The sequence below is a fragment of the Euwallacea similis genome, chromosome 6 (assembly GCF_039881205.1).
Source record: "Euwallacea similis isolate ESF13 chromosome 6, ESF131.1, whole genome shotgun sequence".
NCBI classification, from domain to species: Eukaryota; Metazoa; Arthropoda; class Insecta; order Coleoptera; family Curculionidae; genus Euwallacea; species Euwallacea similis.
The window spans coordinates 7044376-7067831 of NC_089614.1; the positions used below are offsets into that span (position 1 = coordinate 7044376).

Below are 23456 nucleotides of genomic sequence, written 5' to 3' on the forward strand. Positions count from 1 at the left end.
AATCTATTAAACCCCATTAGGCGCAAACCACGAAGTAATTATTGTATACCCTGGTAAAAATTGGGAAATCATCAACTTGCCGGAAGTAAAACGTTTCTTTAACAACCAATTGTTAACTTATTACAAACTGTTAAAGATATTCTTTAGTATTTGTGTATGCATCATTAGCCTCTTTACTGTATAATAGGAAAGGCTAATGATTTCGAATTATCAATGGAAAGGTTTATACTGGACGTCAATCATTTTCGGCTCATTTAAATAACCGTGTTTAGCTCGATTTATATTCAATGACATGCGTCGTGTAATATGCAGAAAAACTTTACTTAAAGTTACCGCAAATAATTTTTACTTTTAATTCTATATGTCACCCAGTAATTAAAAAAATGTTTAAAAAGTGAAAAAAAACTCTTTCTCAATTTGTGAATGATGAAAAAAAATTTATTCGAATACATTAAACTTCATTTTTAAGTGCTCATATTCTGATAAAATAAAAATGATAAGACCATATTCAGTAAAAGTGAATTGATGTGAATATGTTGAACGTGAAATGTCACCTTGGCATAATAGTACGCCTATGCTAAAAAGAGGAAAACAACTAATACAAAATTGAATTAGACTGTTTTAGTCAATTACAGTTTTGGAAATATTTTTGATAGAAAATTTTTCATTTTCAGTGAAAACTCAGAAAACAAAAATAATTTGGCAACACCGTTTACAGCATATTAAGTCTCAAAAAATGGCAATTGTTTTCTTTTTAATCGATTTTGTAAGCTTCACCGTTTCGAGTACACCTATATAAGGTACCCTGTATACATACCTTTCAAATTTCCACAAGAATCGTGTTTTAATGTAAGTCCTATGTGTTCATTTTATCTTGTCCCACTTTTAAATGGCTGTCCTCCTTCGCTAATAAAACCCATCATCTTTCGCTCATTTTATTTACCGTTATCATCACATTGCATTTAAAGGTGGAAATTAAAATAGATACTTAGTGACCAATTCTTTCGAAATCCCAGAATTGACAAATTTTCACAAATTGCTATTGTTTTGCTGCTAAAACTAACTTTACCATATTCTCATTTTCAATAAAAATTATGCCTGAACGTTGTTTTCTTTTGTATTATATCTTTGTACAGGTTATAACTTGTTTATTTTTAGATATTTTTCAATCTTGTATTAAAAAAAATTTTAAAATGTCGTCTTGAGGTATTTAAATTGGTGAAAGCCTGGGCAAAAATCTCCCGCATATTCCTTGTTTAAAATTATGCAAATCTTATGTGCCCTTACCCTTATATAGCCTTTACCCTTGTATTATATTTTGTTTACCGTGAAAATTCCGACAACTGATTTTGGTGGCGGCAAAGATAATGGACACGTGAATTTAACATGTAAATTTATTACAGCATAATAAATTATTGATATAGAACTTTTTTAAGAGAAAAAATGATGAATATGAATTTTTGGGGTGTAATTACTAAATTTTCGAAAAATCTTAAATTTTATTTATATCAATATATCCAATAATATTCCAAGGCATTTGTGCTCCAAAATCCTTTATTCGTTCTACATCGTCAGACCCCTTAGCAAGGGCCTAATACAAACAAGAGCGACAAAACCTGATGGATGCTCATCTGATGAAAGGACTTAGGAGCTTAACCGGATCAAAGCCCATTGAATCTGGCGTCATTAGACCTCAAGGCAAAATATAATAATCTATGATGGCTTTATCGTTTTCGTTAATTATAAATCCATCGTCCAGATTCAGGAGTTCGAGGTAAACAAGAAAATCAGTTTGATATCTCTAATTTGTCCAGGCAGGAACCCCCGGCTCTAATCGATTCAGCAAGCATTAACTCTGTATCACTTGACGACTAAGAGAGGTCAAACATTGAATCTCCGAAGTAATATTTGAATTCTGGTTGAATTGGGGAGATTTGAAGTTTAAGCCGCTTTATGATTAAAATTTAGGTCAGTTTAGGGTAGTTTTAGGGACTATCGATTGATGGTATTTACAGATGCTAGTCTGGATCGCACAATATATAACCCGTCGGGATTTAAAAGAGAAGTAATGATTTTTCGATTTTTATTTCTTTTGCTCCCTTAAAGTAGCCCCTAGTTCATTAATATATAGTAGGCGTCCCACGTTTTTATTGGCTTTTCGCCACATTATTTTTCGACACTTCGGTCATACGTAATTTGAAGTGTATAAAAATAGTTTATTAAACTTGTTTCGCCATTTGTTTGATTCTTATGCGGAGATTTGCGAGAAGATGACGAGCCGGGGAAAATGGAAAAAGTTTTGGAATTATTATACAAGCAGAGAAAATGAGTAGATTTTATCCCGACTCATCTTATTATATGACAGACAAAGTTTTTCGATTAAAAAGAGCCCTTTCAAAATTTCAAGGGATAACCAAATATTACTGATTTCGATTCTCAAAAGTCGCTCCCAATGGAATTTGAGCTTTTTTTTATAAATCTTGTTTTCTGTTTTGTACCCTCGAACAGTCACAGAAACGCCAAATCAACGGAGGTAGCTTTTTGCAAAGACACTCCCTAACGAATCTAATAAAACAGGTCTTTCGAGAGAGCATTTGACAAGATTTTATATAGTTCCACTCTATTTTTAAACGCTAAACTTTCTTTTCATTCAGATTGCCTTTGAGGGGTAGTTTTCACATTCCCGCCAAAGCATAAAAAGAACTATTAATTTCATAAGGCAGTATCAACTTACGCAGGAAATATGCCGGTATCCAACAACATCGTAAAGTAAATCGATTTCTGGACGTAATTCCCACTTGAGGTCTGCTGGGAAATCAAACGGCACCACCTTTGACAACGGATTGATAGCGAAGACTGCAGCTCATATGGCCTGTCACGTTTCTAATGCAGCCCGGATATCCAATATTCAAAGGACGCTACGGGGTATGTTTTTTAACATCTCTGATACAAAACCTTATAGCGGGTGTAAATTAGACCTAGGATAAAGTCCCTAGGTTCTTTGTGGGACGTGATTATCAGAGATTGGGCAAATATCACGTTTATTAAGCTGCTTCTGAAGATGGTGGCAGGAACATAGAAGACGACAAGAAAGAATTAAAGGTCATTTTGTTGAGTAAACAAGGCCAATTTTAAAAGTAGAGGTGAGGAGGTGAAGGAAAGATGTAGTTTACTATGCGTAAACTATGCTGTGCGAAACGAAACATAAAATGTTTAAATTTAAAAAAAATTAGTACCAAATTGAAAACCAAAAATCTCTAAAGGATCTCTCTAAAGACGTAATTAACGTAATAATGTAAAGTATTGAGTTTAAAATAACTGTTCAGGTTGCGTATTTAAGAAAAAGGAAAAGAAAATGCATAACATCTCTTTGTGATACTAAAGATCATTCGCTAGCCATAAAATTAAAAAACAATTTTCTAGTTAGGTCATTATTGGAGGAAATGAGCGATATGGTCTTTCCCTGGGTAGGATCCAAAATATAGCTCAAATCATTGTTAAAATGAATTTTTTACGAACTTTTTATCTTGTGTTTCTTTGGAAAAAATATGACAGTTTGCACTTTTGAGCACTTTTCGATTAACTTGCGCATGCCTAACATATTGAAAAAGCGCCTTAGCAGAGTACAGAAAAATGCGGAACTTAATAAAACCGTAGATTTGGTCTATATGTATGTATATCGATCATGAATACCTTGTCTTAGAGCCAAGAAACTTGGAAAAGCAATTGGAAACACCTCAATATCAACTTTATAAAAACTTTTTACGAAAAATAACTTACTTGAAAAATAACGAAAAGTGGGGTTATTTTACGCTCTAATCGTCTGACGTGTATCCTACGGCCCTATATTTATCATCTTTTTCATTTTACAAATCCTACTCCACGGTAAGTTACAAAAGTTACACTTAGCAGTGGAAATCCCAGTAAATTTCTTCAACAAAAGTGGTACGTCTGCGATTTATGAAAAGTTTAATAAATGTCTCCCAACTTCTTAAAATATGTTCCAGCTGGTAATAGTTCGCAATTGTAAAGGCCCGGCAAACTAAATTACTCTGAGATATATCGTGACGTGGCTCCGGGCTGAATCCGAAGCGGTTAATTAAAAAAGAACAGAGCCTTTTCTAAAGGGGATTTTAGTTTTAAGAACAAAATGCCTCGTTTGCTCGTTCTAACTTCTAAATAAGGAAATTCAAGCGCCGGTGCTATTTTAATATTATTTATGACAGCTTAAAACGTTTTATGGTTAATCGTCTTGGCCTGTGCCTGGCTCTATTTAGTTCATTTTATTTATTGCTCCGGCACTTTTACGAATTGCTCCTCCAGATTACGCCTTCAAGACATAATTTAATGAGAGATTAAATAAATTTTTGTCACTAGTGCGGTCACTGGAAAATCCCAGAAAAAAATCGTTCTTTTTTGTTCGAGTGTGCATAGCCTCATCCCTGGAGGTTTGGCATAATAAGAGTTTTATTAAATCCAGGCACGCTTTGCTGCTTCAGGTTAGGCATTAATTAAAATTAGGTAAACGTTTCATTAATGCTCCGAAGCTATATTAAATGTATTTCGGCAGTATTTGGTAAACAAATGGCACTTCTAATATCTTATCCCCTTTAAACGCCAATGGAGGGATGGTATGTAATAATCCGCATAAACAACTCTCGGGAAAAATTTCTTATTATCCCCACATGTACCTCTAAATCTATGTCGTGGGTGAAACAGTCTATCGTATTCTCCTCGTCAATCCACTGGATTCCGCAGAGGTCGGTTTGGCAGCTAGTTGACACATATCTGGAACCATCTCTTGAATGTACCGGAGAACCAGTGGTGCGTCTTTTCACTTCCACGACGATAGGTTCCTGGGCTGTCATAAATGCCCTGACGGCATCTTCGTGGGGGAAACTGCTCACATCCGTACCATTAACCTAAGAAACATATCCCTATATTAGTTTAAATTAAAAAAAAGTTCAAAATTGATTGAGAGATAAGCACTAACTAGGCCTATGGTATAAAGAAAATCAATTTTTACAGCATTCGAAAGCAGAAAAGTTCATTTTAATACCTCGTCGAAGCGAGGGAAGTCTCGATTTGTTTTACAGGTAAAGTTCTTTAAGGCAGTATAGGTAGTAGCCGGAAACATTATCGTACTTTCTCGGAAGTTGGCCTTTTTGTAAGTTTTCCACTACAACGCACACTTTTTCCATAAAATTTGTTTCGAACACTTTAAAATTCATGGCGAACATTTTTAGCATATCATTTAACTTAATTGTCTAACTTTTGAAAACTCTTCTCAGATCACTCCTTCGGATAAAAGTGTGGACAAGAACCAAGCCTTTTTTAATTCTTATGTAGGAGAAATATCAATTTTCTCCAATAATGAATACGGACTGGGCCCTATCATTAGTGTGGCTTCAGCTTCAACTTGTTGAATGGAAAACCCGAAAATGCAATTGCATGGTGCTAAAAGGAAACCTACATGAGGCGGAAATTTCACCTCCTGTGTACTGAATGTTTATATGAAGGCTTAATGAGTAGGATAAGCTATCAAGGAAGCCAAAAATGACTTTTTGCCTTATTGGAAAATTTTCTGTGCGCATTTTACTTCAAGTAAATAATTAAGAATTTTACTCCTTTAATTCTTCTATTAATTGGAAACTTATAGACTCATCAAGACTCATTGTCTCAAAATAAGCCTAGAGCGGGTTTACTCCACACGAGCGAAGTAAGCAAAATTACAAAAAAAAACTTGTTTGATTGAAAATTTTTGAACTGCTGTTTAGTTTTATTTCAACTTAAATGAACTTTCAATAAGAAATGTGGCCTTGATTGATAGGTTCGAAATAAGGAAGGTTAAACATGCATTATCTGCAAGTACCGTAGACTGGCAGGTGATATCTATCGCATTGCAAAGCACGCAACTCTTTCAATTAAATTAATTAAGGTAAAAATGGCATAGTACTTTGAGAACAAAACAAATTAATGACAGCTTGCCTGCAAAAATTATGGGTCTCTTGACTTTTGAAGTCGGATCAGATTAAACAATAAGGTTCATTAAAAGTTATTGCTGCGATGGGATAGGATTGTTGATTAGGTCGTTGCATATGGAATCATAAAACTTCGTGAAAAAGGCTCAATTAGAATATAATAGAGATCTCTTACATGTGACAGCACGTGCATAATTTGCACCCATTATGAGGTGAAGATATTCAAATGACCTCCTACATGGATACCTTGAATTCTTGCGCTTCCGATTTTGTGAATAAATTAGTTGTACCTACCAGATTAGAGGACAGGCCACTCATCAATAATTCAAGACAGCTGCTACCCTTTCATTATAAGACACTAAGCTCGAGTAGTAATGAGCTTTTCGAGTTGCTCCTCACAGAAGTTCATTTTTCAGGTTAGGTAAACCAGGGCTAAATCTAAATCGATCAATTTGTGCCTATTCCTGGGCCTTCCAATCTCAAACCCTGGATAAAATACTTTTTTACTCTGCATAGATCGCTAACGAATCGTCCAGGGTTTCTCGAGAGAAACAAGAGGAACGTTTTTGTCCCTTTTTGCGTTTCAATTTATTTCTGGGTGTTCTTGGAAAAACGTGTTTTTGTTTGAGTAGTTAATTACTCGAAAACTTGTTGGGTTTAAGGGTGTTTGTAAAACTAAAACTTTCTAAAAACACGAATTAGAATGCTTAAATGCCCCCCCCCCTCCACCAATGATACCCAGAGGCATCGTTTTACTCGAACGAGCTTCTATATGAGCTAAGATATGTCTTGTATAATATTATATACTGCTTGTTAACAATCTATTTCGTTATTCAGTTTGCTCCATTTAAGATGAATGATTGTTCTACGTTCCATGTTCGAGCAATTTTTCTTTAACTTTTCCTCATGAAAGTTAAACAGCAACGTCAAGTCACAGACGATCAAGCAATAAAAATTAAATATCATTCATCATAACCGTACACGCTAACTACCAAAAAGTGCACCGTCAAGCCTCGAAAATTAGCCCTGGCGGTGTAATTAATATAATGTTTTAATTAAATGTGGCTTTACCCTATTTCGCCACTAAATCTAATTAAAATAGAAGCTAAATTCCTTCTCTCAGAAAAATGTTAACTTTCTGACTCGTGTGTTATATCCTAACGTACACCTGGGTAAAATCATTCACTATATATGCGGAATAAATACACTCAAGTGAAATCTTTCGCTTTTTGAAAAATTCGTTCCCATCAAAGAGTAGTTTCTGGGAAAACAATGGAATTATTGGAAAACAACACTGTCGTAAGAACTGTAAGTTTAGTGTTGTCATGGAGCTCCGTTAGCTTCTCTGGTTTTTTTAAAATTTAATGTATTTTTTGAGGACACTAGCTCGACTAGTTCTCGGGATATTTACATTCAAGGTCGGAAAAATATGTTTTCTTTCAAAATTTTTGATCTGCTCTTTTTCACTCTAGTCGGTTGATGTGGGTGATATGTTGAATCTTAATAAAGATCATAGAGACTTGAAAACGCAGCTTCATACACCCTTATTTTTGTTTAGAGTTTTTTGGTGGCTGTAAGTTAACAGTATTCCAAGGTATTCTTAGGAAGCTTGAACATCTTTTGGAACCCGTAGAGCAGGGCAACTTCAGAGGTTTCCGCGACATCTAATGCAAATATTGGTTCCCTGTTTATTGCCTTTTTATGATCTCCTATTATTAAGTTGAAACCGGTCTTGAAAATTGATTTCAGAATGTATTGAAAAAGCTAGAAATCTCGTTTTTTCGCTGGAATTTAACTTCAAAGCAATTTTTTATCATTTTTTAACCCGATATTAATTATGTTCTCTGAGTTTCGTTTTTCTAGCACTTTTATCAATATTTATTTTTCTTTTAATACGGATCTGAATTAATTTTTGGAGATTATTAGACTTTTTTTATTTACACGCTTGAGGTGTTGCATTAATTATCATTACTTTTGTATAAGTAAGTTGGCTCTATTAATTATCGTGCTTTAAGTTTCAGAGTTGTAGTAGAAAATAGCTTGGTTTGGTTTTTACATTTTATATAGAACGTTATGTATTTGGAACACTGAAGCTGAAAACAAACATAAAACATTCGCAAATCATGCTTATTGATTATTGCTTTCAATGCATGATGGAACCGTCAACAAAACGAAAAGAAATGATTAATATCCGTGGTTTTGAACGGAGATTATTGTTGGCTGAACCTCTTCGTGATCATATTTTAGTCGGTTTAATGTCAAGAGACAGTCTAGCCTGCAAACCCTGCATCTGACATCTGAAATAGAGTGTCTCCCTGCTTATTATTTGTTTGCCGGGTTTAAACATTCCATTGAAAAACTATTATGGCCACGATAAGAGGGAGAGTGCAACAAATTTAATGGAGTTGCAGTGGAGTTTATATATACATGCAGGAACTAAACTTGAAGGCAAAAATTGCTATTTACTGCGCTCTATTAGATACCACGTCGTTTTGACAGCTAGGAAAATTGGGCTTTTTTAAATTAAGAAATACGTCCCTGCATGCGAGGAAAGTATGTATATACCATTAAATACTGAAATTGAGTGGAATGGTTTTGAAATGTTTTGATGGAAACGCATGCTGCAGGTGCGAATAACGCGCCAGGAAATCTGTTTCCCCAAAGTTTAAATTGCATGTTACCATTGTAAAGGGAGCCAAATAAATCTCAGCTATTGCCGAATTATTTATGGCACTGTCGAGTTTTTATAAAAATACCAGAGCTCTTTGAATTTATGCCACACATGTTCGATTTTTTCTCTTAATCATGATTTATTTCGTGTAAAGGAGAAATAAAAAATTACCAGCTCTGTAGATGTTTTTCCATAGGCGCGAAGAGCTGCTTAAAGAGGACGTCTAACACATCCATCGTCAGACTCAAGTAGACATTTCCCTGCTTTGTTCTCGCAAATAGGATACGCCTAGAATTTTACCTATGTTTACATTTGATTTTAATTTCATTAAAACATAGTAGCGTAAGGTTCTATTCTTAGCTTAGATTTCTCTTAAAATCCTAATTTGAAAGGCGTTGAATAAAATCCACAAAAATTACGTCATAATAGAGAGTGGAGTTTTTAGCTTTTTTATCGTCCTTAACAATCTGGATACGGCTATGTAGTGCTTCCCCTACTGCAAACAAGAACGATGTGATGGCATCGTCATGAAGGATTGCATCGCTTTTGCTTCATTAGGTTTTAGACCGGCGTCGAAAACGCGCATCTGGGGGAATTATCCAGAATTTCCAACATGTTCAGAGACTCATCATGTAGAAAATTTTCCTCACCCATAAGGGGTAGTACAGTTTAAAAGACCGATGCAGCTTTTGAGAGTCCTTTGAGGTAGGAATGAGGGAACTGATTTACACCCACACTTTAACAATTCTTCTGTTTGCTCAAAATTCGCCAATCATTAAAAACACTGAGATATTAAATATGTAACTCTGTTTCGTGCAAACACCTATGTTTTAGTATTCCCAAATTATCCACCTAAATAGAGCCTAAAAGAAAATTTAGGAATTTTAGAATTTCATGTAAGGATTGGATGTAGGGACGTAACGAAGTTTCGTCAAGTCAATATTTGCTCTCCTTGGATCCTTAACGAGTTTGTCTTTCATCTTTAAAACATCCTTAAACGGAATAGAATACAATATCCCGAGAAATCGGGACAAGTGAAATTTTGCAGTAACATTCCGGAAAATAAATTTTTATAGCACAATCCGTCCTTTCCCTTTCTAAAAAATCGATACATCAAACCACCCCATGGAGTTTTAAAGGAACTTCCTAACTGGCTGGAATTTATGACTTCACTAAGAAGATCCCATCTCCTTCGGTTTATGTTGTTGACGAATCTAATTTTTGGGAAAGGATTGAGGAATTTTAAGACACATCAAATTTTATATACTCAGATCACTACTAATCGTACCAATCCCCAAATATACCGAAATATAGTAAGCGCATATTTTTTATACACTCCGGAGTTCCTTTTATTGGCAGGGGGCTTTAAGATCGCTCCATATTCAAAGGAGGAGATTGTCCGAGGAAGCTAAATATTCCACTACACTCACTTTCACATGAAATGCACCACCCAGTAATAATAATAATTAAGTCTTGTAATTTTGGCAAAATAATGCTTCATAATAGAGTATCAAATGATCAGACTTTCAGTAAAAAAGAAAGAATGCTAGTGGTTTTTTTGTCATCGACCTATTAGATTTTTTATTCAATTGTAAATAAATAAAATAATATTTACATGGAAATGTCAAGTTTATTTTGTTGTTGAACTGTGAACAAGACATCTCAAAATGCCCCCCAGTGAGACAGCGTCGAAATTTTTCCCACGTTTCGGATTTTGACAGAGGGCGAATTATCGGCATGAAGGAGGGTGGACTTTCTTTTCGTGAGATTGCCCGAAGAATGAATCGGAACCACACCACGATTGCGAGAATATGGTCTTCGTTGTCTGAAGAAAGGGTTCAGCGACATCGTCCAGCTGGACGTCCTCCCCGTAGCAGCAACGCACGTGAAGATCGACTTCTTAGACGGATGGCCATTGGTGATCGATTTCAAACAACAATGTCTGTTGCAGTAGATTGGATGGGAGCTCTAAATCGTCGGGTGTCGATGGCAACAGTTTACAGAAGAATTTCGTCTTTTGGCCTGCATTCATACCGCCCAAATCTACGACTGCCACTAACCGCCCAACACCAAGCTTTCAAATTGGCCTGGTGTCAAGAACGAATCGATTGGTATCATGAGTGGAACAATGTCGTCTTCAGTGACGAGTCGCGATTTTGTTTATGGATCAATGATGGTCGTAGAAGAGTAAGACGATACCGAGGTGAAAGAAGAAATTTGCAATTTTCTGAAAGGCGCCACACAGCTTTAACACCTAGTGTTATGGTCTGGGGTGCGATATGTGTTGGCTGAAGATCTTCTCTTGTGTTCGTTCCAGGCACCCTAACCGCACGTCGCTACATTGACAATGTTCTGAGGCCAGTATTAGTACCTTTCATGCAAACTTTACCAAATGGCATTTTCCAACAGGATAATGCAAGACCACATAGTGCGAGCATTACTCGAAGATACCTGGAAGAAGCACAATTGGAAATACTGCCTTGGCCTGCACGGTCACCGGACCTATCGCTCATCGAACATCTTTGGGATATAATGAGTCGCCGTCTTCGAAATTTACCGAGGCCTCCAAACAATGTGGATGACCTACGACATCATCTTGAGGTAGCATGGAATGAAATACCCCAGGAAGATATTGATCATTTGTTGCAAAGCATACCGCGAAGAGTACGTGCTTGCATTGCCGTACGAGGCGATGTCACTCATTATTAATTTTTTCATTATCAAATGTTGTATCTTTTAACTGAAAGTCTGATCATTTGATACTCTATTATGAAGCATTATTTTGCCAAAATTACAAGACTTAATTATTATTATTACAGGGTGGTGCATTTCATGTGAAAGTGAGTGTATATATTAGAAAGACTATCATTAATATAGCTTGAACAATGTGCAAATGTTTTCAGAAATAATAGACAATACTAAGTTAAAGTGAGAAATTAACTTCGAAATATTTTATTGCATGTGCTGCGTGCGGAAACAGTTTTTGTCTTTTCTTGAGATGGAAACTCTGTCAGCACTATAACTTAGAGCCAGTTCTGTAATTGTTGTGGCTCAACGCTATTCATTTGCTGGTGCCGACTTCGTAATAAATTACCACACCAAATTTATCGTTCATTGCTATATTGTCTAAAACCTAAGAATCTTTTAACAAACAAATTTAGCATATGCATATTCAAATTAGTTGTAAGTAGTCCAGAAAGAAACAATGGAGAACTTATTTTAATGCTGCACTTGATAGAGTAGATTGTACGAACTGTAAATTTCATTTTTTACAATCGAGACGATTGAAGCAATTAGCCACGTTTTCAGATTTGGGGACACAGAAAATGAAAACTAGCAGGAGAGGCATTTATAGTTAATATTCTGATAATGTTTTGCAGGAATTGTTGCATGATGGAAACTGAATTATTTTACAAATTACATTTACGTCCACAGTTCTTACAGTAAACCATTAGCCACCCACACCGACTTGCTGTACAACGGAATCGAAAAATAAAAAGGGGAGGGCTTTATTTGTGACTAGCCTATATATTTTCCCTTATACAGGGTATTATTTAATTACATGGCTAAACTTCAAGAAGCGATCTTTTGAATCATTCTAAAACGAAAAGTTTATATAAACATAGGTTCGGTAATGCTTCGTTTTTAAGATACAAAGTGTCTAATTCGTATCTTAAACAAAAATCGTTACAAATTAAAAAAAACTCCTAAATAACAAGAAGGCGCAAATTGATATAACGTTTAAACTTGATGACAGTTTTTTATGTAACACAAAGGAATCTTTTAAAATAGAAATTGTTTGTCTCCCTTTGATAGTAGCGCACACAGAGGTAGCACCGGAAATTTAAGAAAAATCAAACAAGAAAAACGCTTTATTAACACTACACTTAAACAAATAGTACGCAATTTTTTTAGTATAATAAAAAAACATTTAACAATAGATAAATGCAAAATCTCAACAAAATCAGCTAAATGATTATTAAGATTTTTACGAAAAAATAATTTAAAAAAAACCCTTGACATCCTGTATCTTGAAGACGAAGCATTATCGGATCTATATTTATATAAATTTTTCGTTTTAGAATCATTCAAAGAATCACCCGTTGAAATTTAGCCACGTTCTTAAATAACATCCTGTATATCCTATAATCCCTTACGTATGGATAGTAAATAATGACTCATGAGTTGCTTTTCAGAATCTAGTTTATCCAACAATAGCTCTATGGTGGAATGTTTACTGAAGGTGTATTTTCATTGTTCTGCAAATTTCTTCTCCATTAATTGATCTTTATCAGAAGGGCACTCTAGGAGATACAAATTCTGAACTCTTCTATTGGAACTGTCTCACTCATTTTTATATCTATTTATTTTTTATATGGTTTAAGTTCAAAGGTGATTGCCACTTTGTAGATTTTGATAACTAATTGTGTATCGTAGTCATATAGGTTCTAAAGAATACACGCACAAATTTCAAGTTTGATATATGAAAACTCAAGGTACTGTAAATAATTTTGGGATAACTTGTATAACTCCTGTTTTGTTTTTATCTTTTTTAAAAGAATTTGTATTTCTTCCTTCTGCTATAAAAATCCAGCATAATAACAAAAATAAAAATATCTTCAGAATATATCACTTACAAAGTGGCCTATATTTAATAAGTGTAACGTTCTAACGACCTGACACGACGGCTCATATATTATTAATTGCCCGAATACACAAAAACAACTGGGCCCTGCTAAAGTTTGTAATAGTATCCGGTACCCCAAACAGATACAATTTAGCTCAGTCCCAATTTTATTGTGTCGTTATTAATTAATTAATGTCAAAGCTTACTGATGCCACTCTATAAATTTGTAATGAAATCTGCCGTTACACCGCTAATTTGCGTTTCACCAATTTGTTCCCATCCATGTGTCGTTTGTCATCAATAATCACGCAGTGTAATTATTGCGAGTCTGGAAAGATCTGAATATTCTTGTTAATTTTGATTGTTTGCATACTACCGATCGTTTATTCGCAATCTGGAGAGTATTGATGGTGAAATCTGAGCTGCAAGTCGTAAAACAATTTCTTAATTTGGCGGTGAAGTTGAGTATTTCACACTAGCAAATCTGTTGAGCATAAAAAAATAAACTGAAATTTAATATTTCTGTGCGTTAAATGCATCGGATTTTATGTACATCTTATTAGGTCATAAATCTGTTCTGTCATAAATTCAAATATAAATCATGTCATAGTACGTAGTTTTATTTCTTACAAAGTTAACTCGGTTTTATTTTTATACAGCACGTGCTGATCTTTAACACACGAGATTTACCAGAGAGTGACGTTATGACATTTACAGGAACTTATACAAATGTAAGAGTTTCCTTCGCGATTCATAAACATCAATGGTTTCTAAACTACATTAAAGCTAGCCGTTAAAAAGCTACAAAGCGTGAACTTCCGCAACATGAAAAATATTTAAACCCCTTAACCAACTAGTAGATAGAGAAAGGCTCTTTGTAAATTCGATAACGAGCACTTAAAGCCTTAAATAGGGCGTTGCTAACATAACCGCAAATTGTAGAAACTTCTAATGCTTCAGTAAATACTAAATGGTAAAAAATATACTCAGAAACTCAGCTCACAGACACAGAAATTCAATATCCCTTGGACAAAGACTATAAGGCCAATTTGCTCGCTTCCTGGGGCTGTTTGCTATGTGTAAAAAATTCAAAAAAACTCCCCCTTCTAGCCCATTTCACTATCCCACACTTAAAAGTCCTTATTTATTCTTCAGTATATTCCCTAAAGTACAGCATTAGAAATCTACTTAGTCCACCGACAGAATTAATTAATGGAGAAGCAAGGCGCGGGTATTACACAGCGGAAGCTGGGACACGTTCCCCTGTTTTAGGTGGAGCAAGATTTTCATAGGAGCAAAAATATTTATGTAAATTGGGAGCACCATTTTGTACGCAGGTGTCTATTATTTGTAATACCGTTTGTGGCGACCCAGATGTATATCACTAGTTTTCAAAATGAAGCCTGAAGTTGGGGCCATTTGTTATATAAAAGCTTTGATTGGAGTACTGGACTCTTTTGGCCATTTCTTACCCCGCATTGACACGCGAGATGGAAGAACTTGAAAACACCCGTTATATCTGTGGAAAATCTCCCCGAAATCCCAGGAATTTATTTTCATTTGCCGTAAGGGCAATATACCTCCTAAGGTGTGAAGAAGTTATTAGAGCAGTTAGGGTGATATATTAGTTCAACACAAACACCTATTTGTTGAGACTTAACTCTAAATGGAAGCAAATCCTTAAATTAACTTTTCAGTGAGGTGCTGGACATAGAAATTTATCTTTTAACTGCGAACTGATATTACCCAAAAGTGCCTCTTAACCACTATGGCACCGCAGCTCGATACACAGTATCATATTAATATGATTAGGCTTCCTTTACATCAAATTACCATAATTTCCTGGTTCTAAGCAGCCCAGAACGCGCAAACGGCGCTCTTGAACTTTCTTTAGTACTATTTTTATGGGAGATACTAATGTATAATGGATTTAAACTCTCCCATAAATTTTTCAAAAACGTATGCTCTGAGGGCTATAAAGGTTAATATGCTTTTGTGGAGAGGAAGCGCGTCTGCCTTATGAACTGTTGTTATGATGATATACTGCAGCAACCTATTAGTTACGACAATATTAACAAAAAGATATACAAATTTAGAAATAAAATTACATTTCTTTTAACAATTTGAAAATTAGAAATTTTTAGGGTGAGCTGCACCACTCTAATTAAATCATACGATTACTACATGGATGCCGGATACCTTAATTCGGAGAAGTCACGAAGCCAGTTGGAAGTACCTTTATTTCAGAGGTACTTTCACAATCCCGAAAATCGAAATCAAAGAGATCCGGTATTTCAGAAACTGAAAAAGGTATTACAGCCCCACGTGTTAAATATCTCATCAAGGTGATTAAATTGAGATAGTTCTTGAGCACTATTGCTTCACGAATTTCCCAAATATTTCAGTCAAAATTTTGGAAATGACGAAAGGTGAGACACTTGGATAATCTCAGACCGAATATTTCAATCGCTGTACTGGAGTCTTGGAAACACAGTTTACTCTTTATTTTAGAAGCAATTTCAAAATTGCAAAAATAAGTATCAAATTGACGCCTTAGGTCAGAAACAAAAACATATATGTATATCTCGGTGTTTATGCGTGCTCATAGAGCCCATCGAAATAATTTATGCAATATTTAAAAAATAATAATAATTTTGTTCTACGGGTTCCCTAGATTTAAAATATAAAACTTTGATTCAAATTCGGCATTCAAAGTTTGGAAGGAGCCAAAAATGGTTGTCTTATCTCCCCCATTTGAAAATTTTCAGGAGAATTTCCAAAATTGTGAGGTGCTGTTTTTGGCTTACTTCAACTGACATATGCAGATCCTACATTGATCCCATTCCCACACTTTATTCAAGTGCAAAATGCAGATGTTGCTGACTATTTTTATAAACATATCTTAATTTTTGATATGATATTTTTTATATAAATCGACTGATTTGGGTATTATCGATTCTATGTTTCATTTGAACGAAATCTGCTCAGTTTTTGAACACTGTCAGAACTTATTTAGTGATTGAAAGGATAACTGTTTTCAAAGATGTACCTGAAACCGGATAAACGAATCGAATTGAGATTTCAAGATTTCGATTCGTTTAATTGCCTTATTAGTTAACTTGAGGCAAGATTTGGCAAAAACATTTCGAGATCTTTACAGAGCATAAGAATATTTGCAAAGATTCCGAAATTTCTTTGCCGAATATCTATTTAAAATACAATTAAACTTGATAAAATGACAATCGAAATTTCAATGATCCGGGCTCTGGTAATCTAATCTGGTGTTGAGACTTGATTAACACTTAAAAAATACAGCTGAAAAGCAATCATACTGGCAGATACATGTATAAACATTCATTAATCAAAAGCTTTCTTTCCAACAATTTCACACAATTTAAATGTTCTTAAAGCCATTTGACACTACGAGGTTGCCACTATAAATACGTCAGTTACGATAGTTAGGGTAAAGGTATTTATTTTCGAAGACAGGATGTTTATTTACAACTCCTGCATAACGGGAAAATTGAATAAAAAGAGCTCCAGCAGGAATCTTTTTTTCTATACCTCGACTGATTGGTTTTCAATAAGGATTGTTCTAATTAATTTTTACCTGCAGATTTTTTCATAAATTTATTATTAGCGCACTCTTCTCGGTTACAGGCTTTATATAAGATTTAAATATAAAAAAGACGAGAATAACGTCAGGAAAAATTAAGCTCTTTCAGGCGCCCAATTTCTTTGATCTGTTTACATGGAGATTTATTTTCAGAAGCTCTGATTTAATTCACTGTCATTTGACCCGTTGAAGGAATAAATTTCTGTATAAATCGAGGTGAGGGAGCTTTAGGCGGAATAAAAATCAACATGCACTTAAGCCTTCACGTATAACCAAAAATTTAAATCAAAATTAATATATGCAGCTCGTGTACTTAAAGATAAAACTCTATATCCGCATGCGAGGGGAAACTAATTCTAAATGCAAATCCGCTGGTCCTTTTTTTCCAAAAGCCGCATTATTTATTTAAATTTCCTAGATTTTTTTAAAGTGGGATATATAGGGAATCAGCCCCGAAACATGAATTTTATTGCCATGGACCCCAGATGGCTAATTAATTCCATCCTTGTCGGCTCGCACTTGGAATTTTTTCATATTAAACGATTCCATGTTATTTAATTACGAAATTGTATTGCAGGATCTCACCATTATTTAGGTCATTATTTTGATGTTTAATTACCACATTGTTGCCATATTCTCTTTTAGTTGGAATATTCAACATTAAGTAACATTAGGTGGAAGTAAATTTCTTCAGCGATTGTAAATTTAACTTTTATTTAACAAAAAACTGCTTTCTAAAATGTTACAAAGTCTAAATATCTTTTCTTCACTAAAATTGCTACTCGAGCGAAGTTTTATTTTGACAGCTTACTGATGATGTTTCGCTGAATGGTGATCTAAATATAATTCCAAATATGCGTTCCTTCCTGTATGCGAAGTTCATTACAGGCGGTTCTCATTAACATATGTTTCACACCTTCTAACATTCATAAAAATCCAGGACAGAAATCGATAAAACTGATTACCTAAAAGGTTATAAATTCTAAAAGGGCATTTCACCTTAAACCAACGGGTGGCTCTAACTACTGACTTTTATTAATTTCTGGTTATCACAATCTGATAGAGATCAAACGTTCCCGAGTGATAAATTAAGGGTTTGCTGTTCACTCTTTTTACGTCAAAGTTACTTTGATATATGGACGTTTAGATAGGGTGCAGTTATCGGGAAAACTTGTCGGAACTGAAGTGAACACTTATTATTGAGGCTTTAATGTCGATAAATTGTTGATTTACTGAAAAATTTGACAGAATGCCCAGCTATTTGTCACCACAAAGCATATTTCATATCGTGGCAAAAACACACGCCTGATGGGAATTTCCAGTAGTAATTCCCATTAGGACTAACGGTCAATTAAAACTTTCATCATATTAAGCAGGGAGTTCTTAATAACTTTCTTATTTTTAGAGATTTTTATTGGGAAAAGTTTCGGCAATTACTGCGGCCGGACAACAAAAGGATCTTAGAAGTTTTTATTTCGTTCAAAAAACAGATTTTAAAGAAAATGGATTTTTATAAGGGATACTTTCAACGGCCCAAAATCTCCTGAAAGAAGCAGGAACAATTTCATCTTCTAATCTAGGGAGAGGCTGTTCGTGTTCAGTGATAAAGGGAATTGAAAAATCTTTCCTGAAGTATAGGGCAAAATTGCTAGTTGGTAACAAAGACTATTTAAAAGAAGAAGCACGTCCAGTGATTTCCCCAATAATCGCAATTCGATTCCACGATGATTTTGCACGACGACTTCAAATTTCCCCCTACAGGGCTATAAGTGTAAGGTTTAATGAATGTCACGTACATTTTGTTTACGCTAAAATAATACAAGTGCGAGAGCTGAACACCGTATTTTAACGAGGCATATTATTTTAGCCATGATTTTCCACCCTCTTATGTACTGCCTGCTAGGCCCCTGTTAATACGAAATCCCAACAGAACGAGTTTAGCATAGGAAATGATTAAAATATTAGCATAAAAAGTTTTCGCAGCAACGGAGTTGTTTAATTTGCCAAAATCGTATGCTATAGGCTTACTTGAAAGCAAAAGAAACTTTCATTAGATCGGACACACCAGTATAGCAACAAATCTACTTAAGCCATAAAACATTTACAACATCTAAGAACCCATAAATTTCATCAGAAATAGTTTGAACATATAACATGGAGAATTTGCCTCAGTACGAGGGTTGTGCTGCACACTTTAACTCACTCGTGCAAAGCTGGATTTAGCCCGTTGTTTTGAAACCATAAATTCCGATTTGGCTCGCTTCCAGTTTACGCAAAATCGGAACTTACCCACTGATTTCTATAGAAAAATACTTAACGCTCTAGTAGCTCTAAAGAAACGATCGATTAAGTCGTATTGTTTACTGCTTTTTAGCTCCCTTACTCATGCATTCAGTTCCACTTTTGTTCATAAAACAATCTATGAGATGAAGAGTACATGTCCATAAAGACCAAAATCTACAAAAATAATTCTGAGCGAAGTTCATAACATTAGAATAAATATTAAGGTTTCTCTAGCGAAGAACTGTTGCTAGACACAGTAAACGAGAACAGGTCTTGATTTTGCCCAAAAGACAGCATCAAGTTCAAATTTTTGGAAAAATACCATCTGTGAGTAGTACTCCACTTCCTTTTTTTTATTTAGTTTATAAATCCATTTGATTTTCAGACTCTCAACAGAGTCTGCATCACAACCTGAAAGTTGCCGAACTTGGTCATTTGTGCAATTTCATGTAAAAATTAAAAATAACCAACCCTGCAAACCTCCTTCTTCATTCTTGATTTAAAAACCTAAATCAATGCTCTAATGATGATAAATTTCTGTTGAAAATTTAGTACTCTTCTAGAGCTCGATGTAAATTCTTTGCTGCTGTTGCAGACGATTGTTGAATAATTGAGAGAAGTAAGTATGAATCCCTTATGGTTTATCAAAGAGTAAAACAATTTAGACAAGTACAGTTTATTCGCGTTAACCGGAACAAATTTTTAACGGGAAAAGCACTCTGGAGAATACAGAGTAGGGATATGTGCAGCTTCTTTTAAAACTAACTAAGCATATGAAGCAAGCTAATGGGTAGCATTTTATAAAAAAAATATTTTTATTATATTTATTTAAATTTATTATATTTAAAAATTTCTGATTGTCTGCTGGACGAGACTGCGAACGGTTCTAATTGACAGAATGTTTTTAAATGCTCTAAGATAATGCAATTAAGCTGGAAAGCGGCAAATTTTCACTTGTCCTTCGACAGCTGTTCCGGCATAGTGGAAAATATTTCTGTCTGCTCCCAGGATACTTAAATTAAATCTAAAGAACCTTAATATTTGTTTAACTTTGGCCGTTACCCTCGAAGTTATTTCTCTTTTGAAAATTTAAAAGTCTAATTTAAATTTTCCATCCAGAAAATACTCCTGTTTCTCTTAATGTTCGTAATACCTTATCGGTGGTGGAAAATTTTCGAATGTTTTGATCAAAAACCTTCCGCATCAAAAACTTGCGGCAAAGAAGATCAAGCCCATTAAAATTTTAAGAGACGTGTGTTTTGCAACTTTTCACCCTCTAAGCCCAGGCAAATATATCTAGTAATAAAGATCTTCCGGTGTGGTGCTTTTAGAGAAAGTTTCAGAAGCTTTTCAGGGAATTTCGCTCGCTCTACGAAAAAATGTGTGGCTGTAAATTTGTTAATTAGATAGCGTCCTTTTAATGAGCGCAAATTTAGTGTACATGTGTCCTTTTTGAGCTGCAGCACCTTCACCTTATATGTTTAACAATGTTTCTCATTTGGTAATTCTACCTTCACGAAAGGTTTGAGGTAAATATTTATTGAGTATCGAAACGATTACAGAACTCCAGGTCAATTAGGGGAGCACTTCGCGGTTAGATTGAATAAATCGCCCTTTCTGAAATTGACGAAAATGAAATTATATAAATATTAATGTTAGCTTTAACCCCAACAGTATCGCAGATACGAATTATATTTCAATCTTCTTCCCCTCACTTTCTAATCCGGCTTAATGACTTTTGGTCTCTGTTGAGGAATTTCGAGTAAGACTCAATTGTAAAATCGATTCATGTGTAAGAGCTTGTTCCAACGTGAAAATTTTAATTGAGAGAATTTAGAAAATGAGGCCTAAAGTGCGAAATTTACGCCACCATTTAAATCTCATATTGGATATTAATTAAAGTTCGCTAATTAACTAATAATACGCACATTTTCCCCGGTAGCACAGTCAATTAGCTCAAATTTATTAATTGGAATGTTTGCATCACTAAATTTCACGCCTCGTACTGTTTTAATAGAAAAACCCTAAATGTCATTTTCAACTTAAGCCCTACGCAGGGGAAAAACCATTATAAAACCAATTAAATGCCTTTATAAATAATAGCCCTATCCAAAACGCGAAATAATTCACCATAAATGCTGCTTTAAATTTAGGATATTTGCGGTAAAGCGGCTAAACATTTCTTTAAAATTTAATTATTATTTCGTTCCTGCCTTGTTCACAGCGGGTTTCTTCTTTACTAATTAAATTTCGAGTGGCATTTTTACCACTCGTAGTTTCTAGTTGTTGAATTAAATGTTCGCTATTGAGCAAACGAACAGTGGCATGGTCAAAAATTTGTAACACGAAACAGTGGCGCATCAACCATTTTGTACAGAAAATTTGATATATTGTGATTTATAATGGATTACATTTCAAAGGAAGACTACAGGTCTAAAAATAGACATACCTGTATTTCGACCCATAATTGATCTATTAATGCCACGCGGGTAAATCCATTATCAACATTTATCAAGCAGAAAAAGACATTAGAATTAATTTATTATAAAATGAAGTTTTGAGGCAATGATCCAAAAGGAGCTCCAGTTCGGCACATATATTTAGCATTACAATGTCTGAGAAGAAATGGTAAATAAAAAGTGAAATAAGACCATGTCGAATTTTTTTTTCATTTATGTTAGAACTGCGGTAATTCAGTTAGTGTTATTTTCGTTTAATACGGAATAATATATTCTAGAAAATGATACACACGAACAGAATAATATTCTGTAACAAGTAAGGAAATAAATTTATTCTATAATTAATTTAACATTCGGAGAAAATAAGGTCTAATGTAGTGTTACAGAAAATAAGACACTGGATATGTTAGGAGTGCTTTAAATATTAGCAAAAACGTTAAAGATTTGTTAGACAATTCTTTTTTAACTGATCAGAAGATGAGTAAGTAATATAAGCAAAAGATCTGCGAATTTTTTTTATATAGAAAACATCACTTATGATCTTAGAATAAATCTGTCTAAAAGCACGATTCGATATATTAATTATCCTTTTCATGCTAAAACGTAAGAAACACTTTTTTCGCTAGAGCTACATTTAGAAGCGTATAGTATTCGCAAATTTCCGAGTGAGCTTGACAAACCGAAGATTTATGTCTGAGATTTCCATTCACAAATGAAAATGTTGTTGAGAGTACCAAAAATAGCCTGTAGATATTTTAAAGAATGCCACAAATGTTCATCGGAGACACGCCGCAGATTTATTTTACTCGTTTTTAGGGTTAAACTTCGAGATTCCACAGGAATTCCAGGATTTTTGTGTCTGTTATGTTTTCCTAAAACACCGACTAATCCATTTCTATTTACGTTTCCACGTCAAACTTGCCGCTTTCTTTATTCCCGTTAATTAGTCATTCTTGATGCGATGAAGTTTGCCACATCTTTTCTGGAAAGACAGAAATAAAAGCCTTCTAAATGTGTGTTAAATAATTAAATGCGCAACATTAGAAACTCTCATGGTTTTAGTTAATTAAGAAATCGCGCCATTCTGGATTTTCACTCCCGGAAAGGGGATTTGTTTTCATTTACATAGGTAGTGTAGCTCGCGGATTGAATAGTACTTGCAAATTTCTAACCCCCTCTCCCTAAGGAATAATGGTATAACAGCAAAAAGTAAAACCCATGTGCTCCAGGCAAAGGATTCTTTAATGTTTTTCTGGAGAGAGGGTGGATCATAATCGAGTTATCAAACTAAGGTGCTTTGCGCCACTTTAATTTATGCAGTAACTTGATGGAAAGTATTCCAGTCCCCTATATAAAATTCTTTATCTCACGTTATAATATATGAACTATATAAAATGACTGGATCTCGAAGAGATATCTAAGAACTTCCGACATGCTCGTTGATTTTTCGGAACAGGATACTGGACTCAATTTCATCGACAAAAGGTGCTAACTCGACTTTGATTTATCGAATGGCTTCACCTCATCTTTTTAAGCTCCTGTATGAAAAATTGAACGTATTTGGAATTACGGGATATGCTCGAAATTATCTTCGAAAGAGACAAAAAGTTTTATTGGAACTTGCCTGAATTGAAACGTCACTGATGTCTGCAACAAGCAACAAACCAAATTTGACCTCTAAAACTTTGAGATAAAACTGGAAAATTAACAACTTCCTCGTCGGTTATGAGCCTCGTCATATCTGTCAATATGAAAAAGTAATTAAACGTCGATGACGTTTAATCGATGCAACAAATATATCTTTGTGCAAATTTCAAAT

General features: G+C 34.5%; 1 protein-coding gene across 2 annotated transcripts in view; it reads right to left on the reverse strand.

Annotated features, from left to right (window-relative positions):
- Positions 1–23456, reverse strand: part of Slip1 (SLo interacting protein 1) — a 79769-nt gene that overhangs the window by 9181 nt on the left and 47132 nt on the right. For both annotated transcript variants that reach the window (XM_066390836.1, XM_066390834.1), the window contains exon 2: positions 4692–4922. In XM_066390836.1, coding sequence (XP_066246933.1) covers positions 4692–4922 — 231 coding nt within the window. The remainder of the gene's footprint in view (positions 1–4691; positions 4923–23456) is intronic.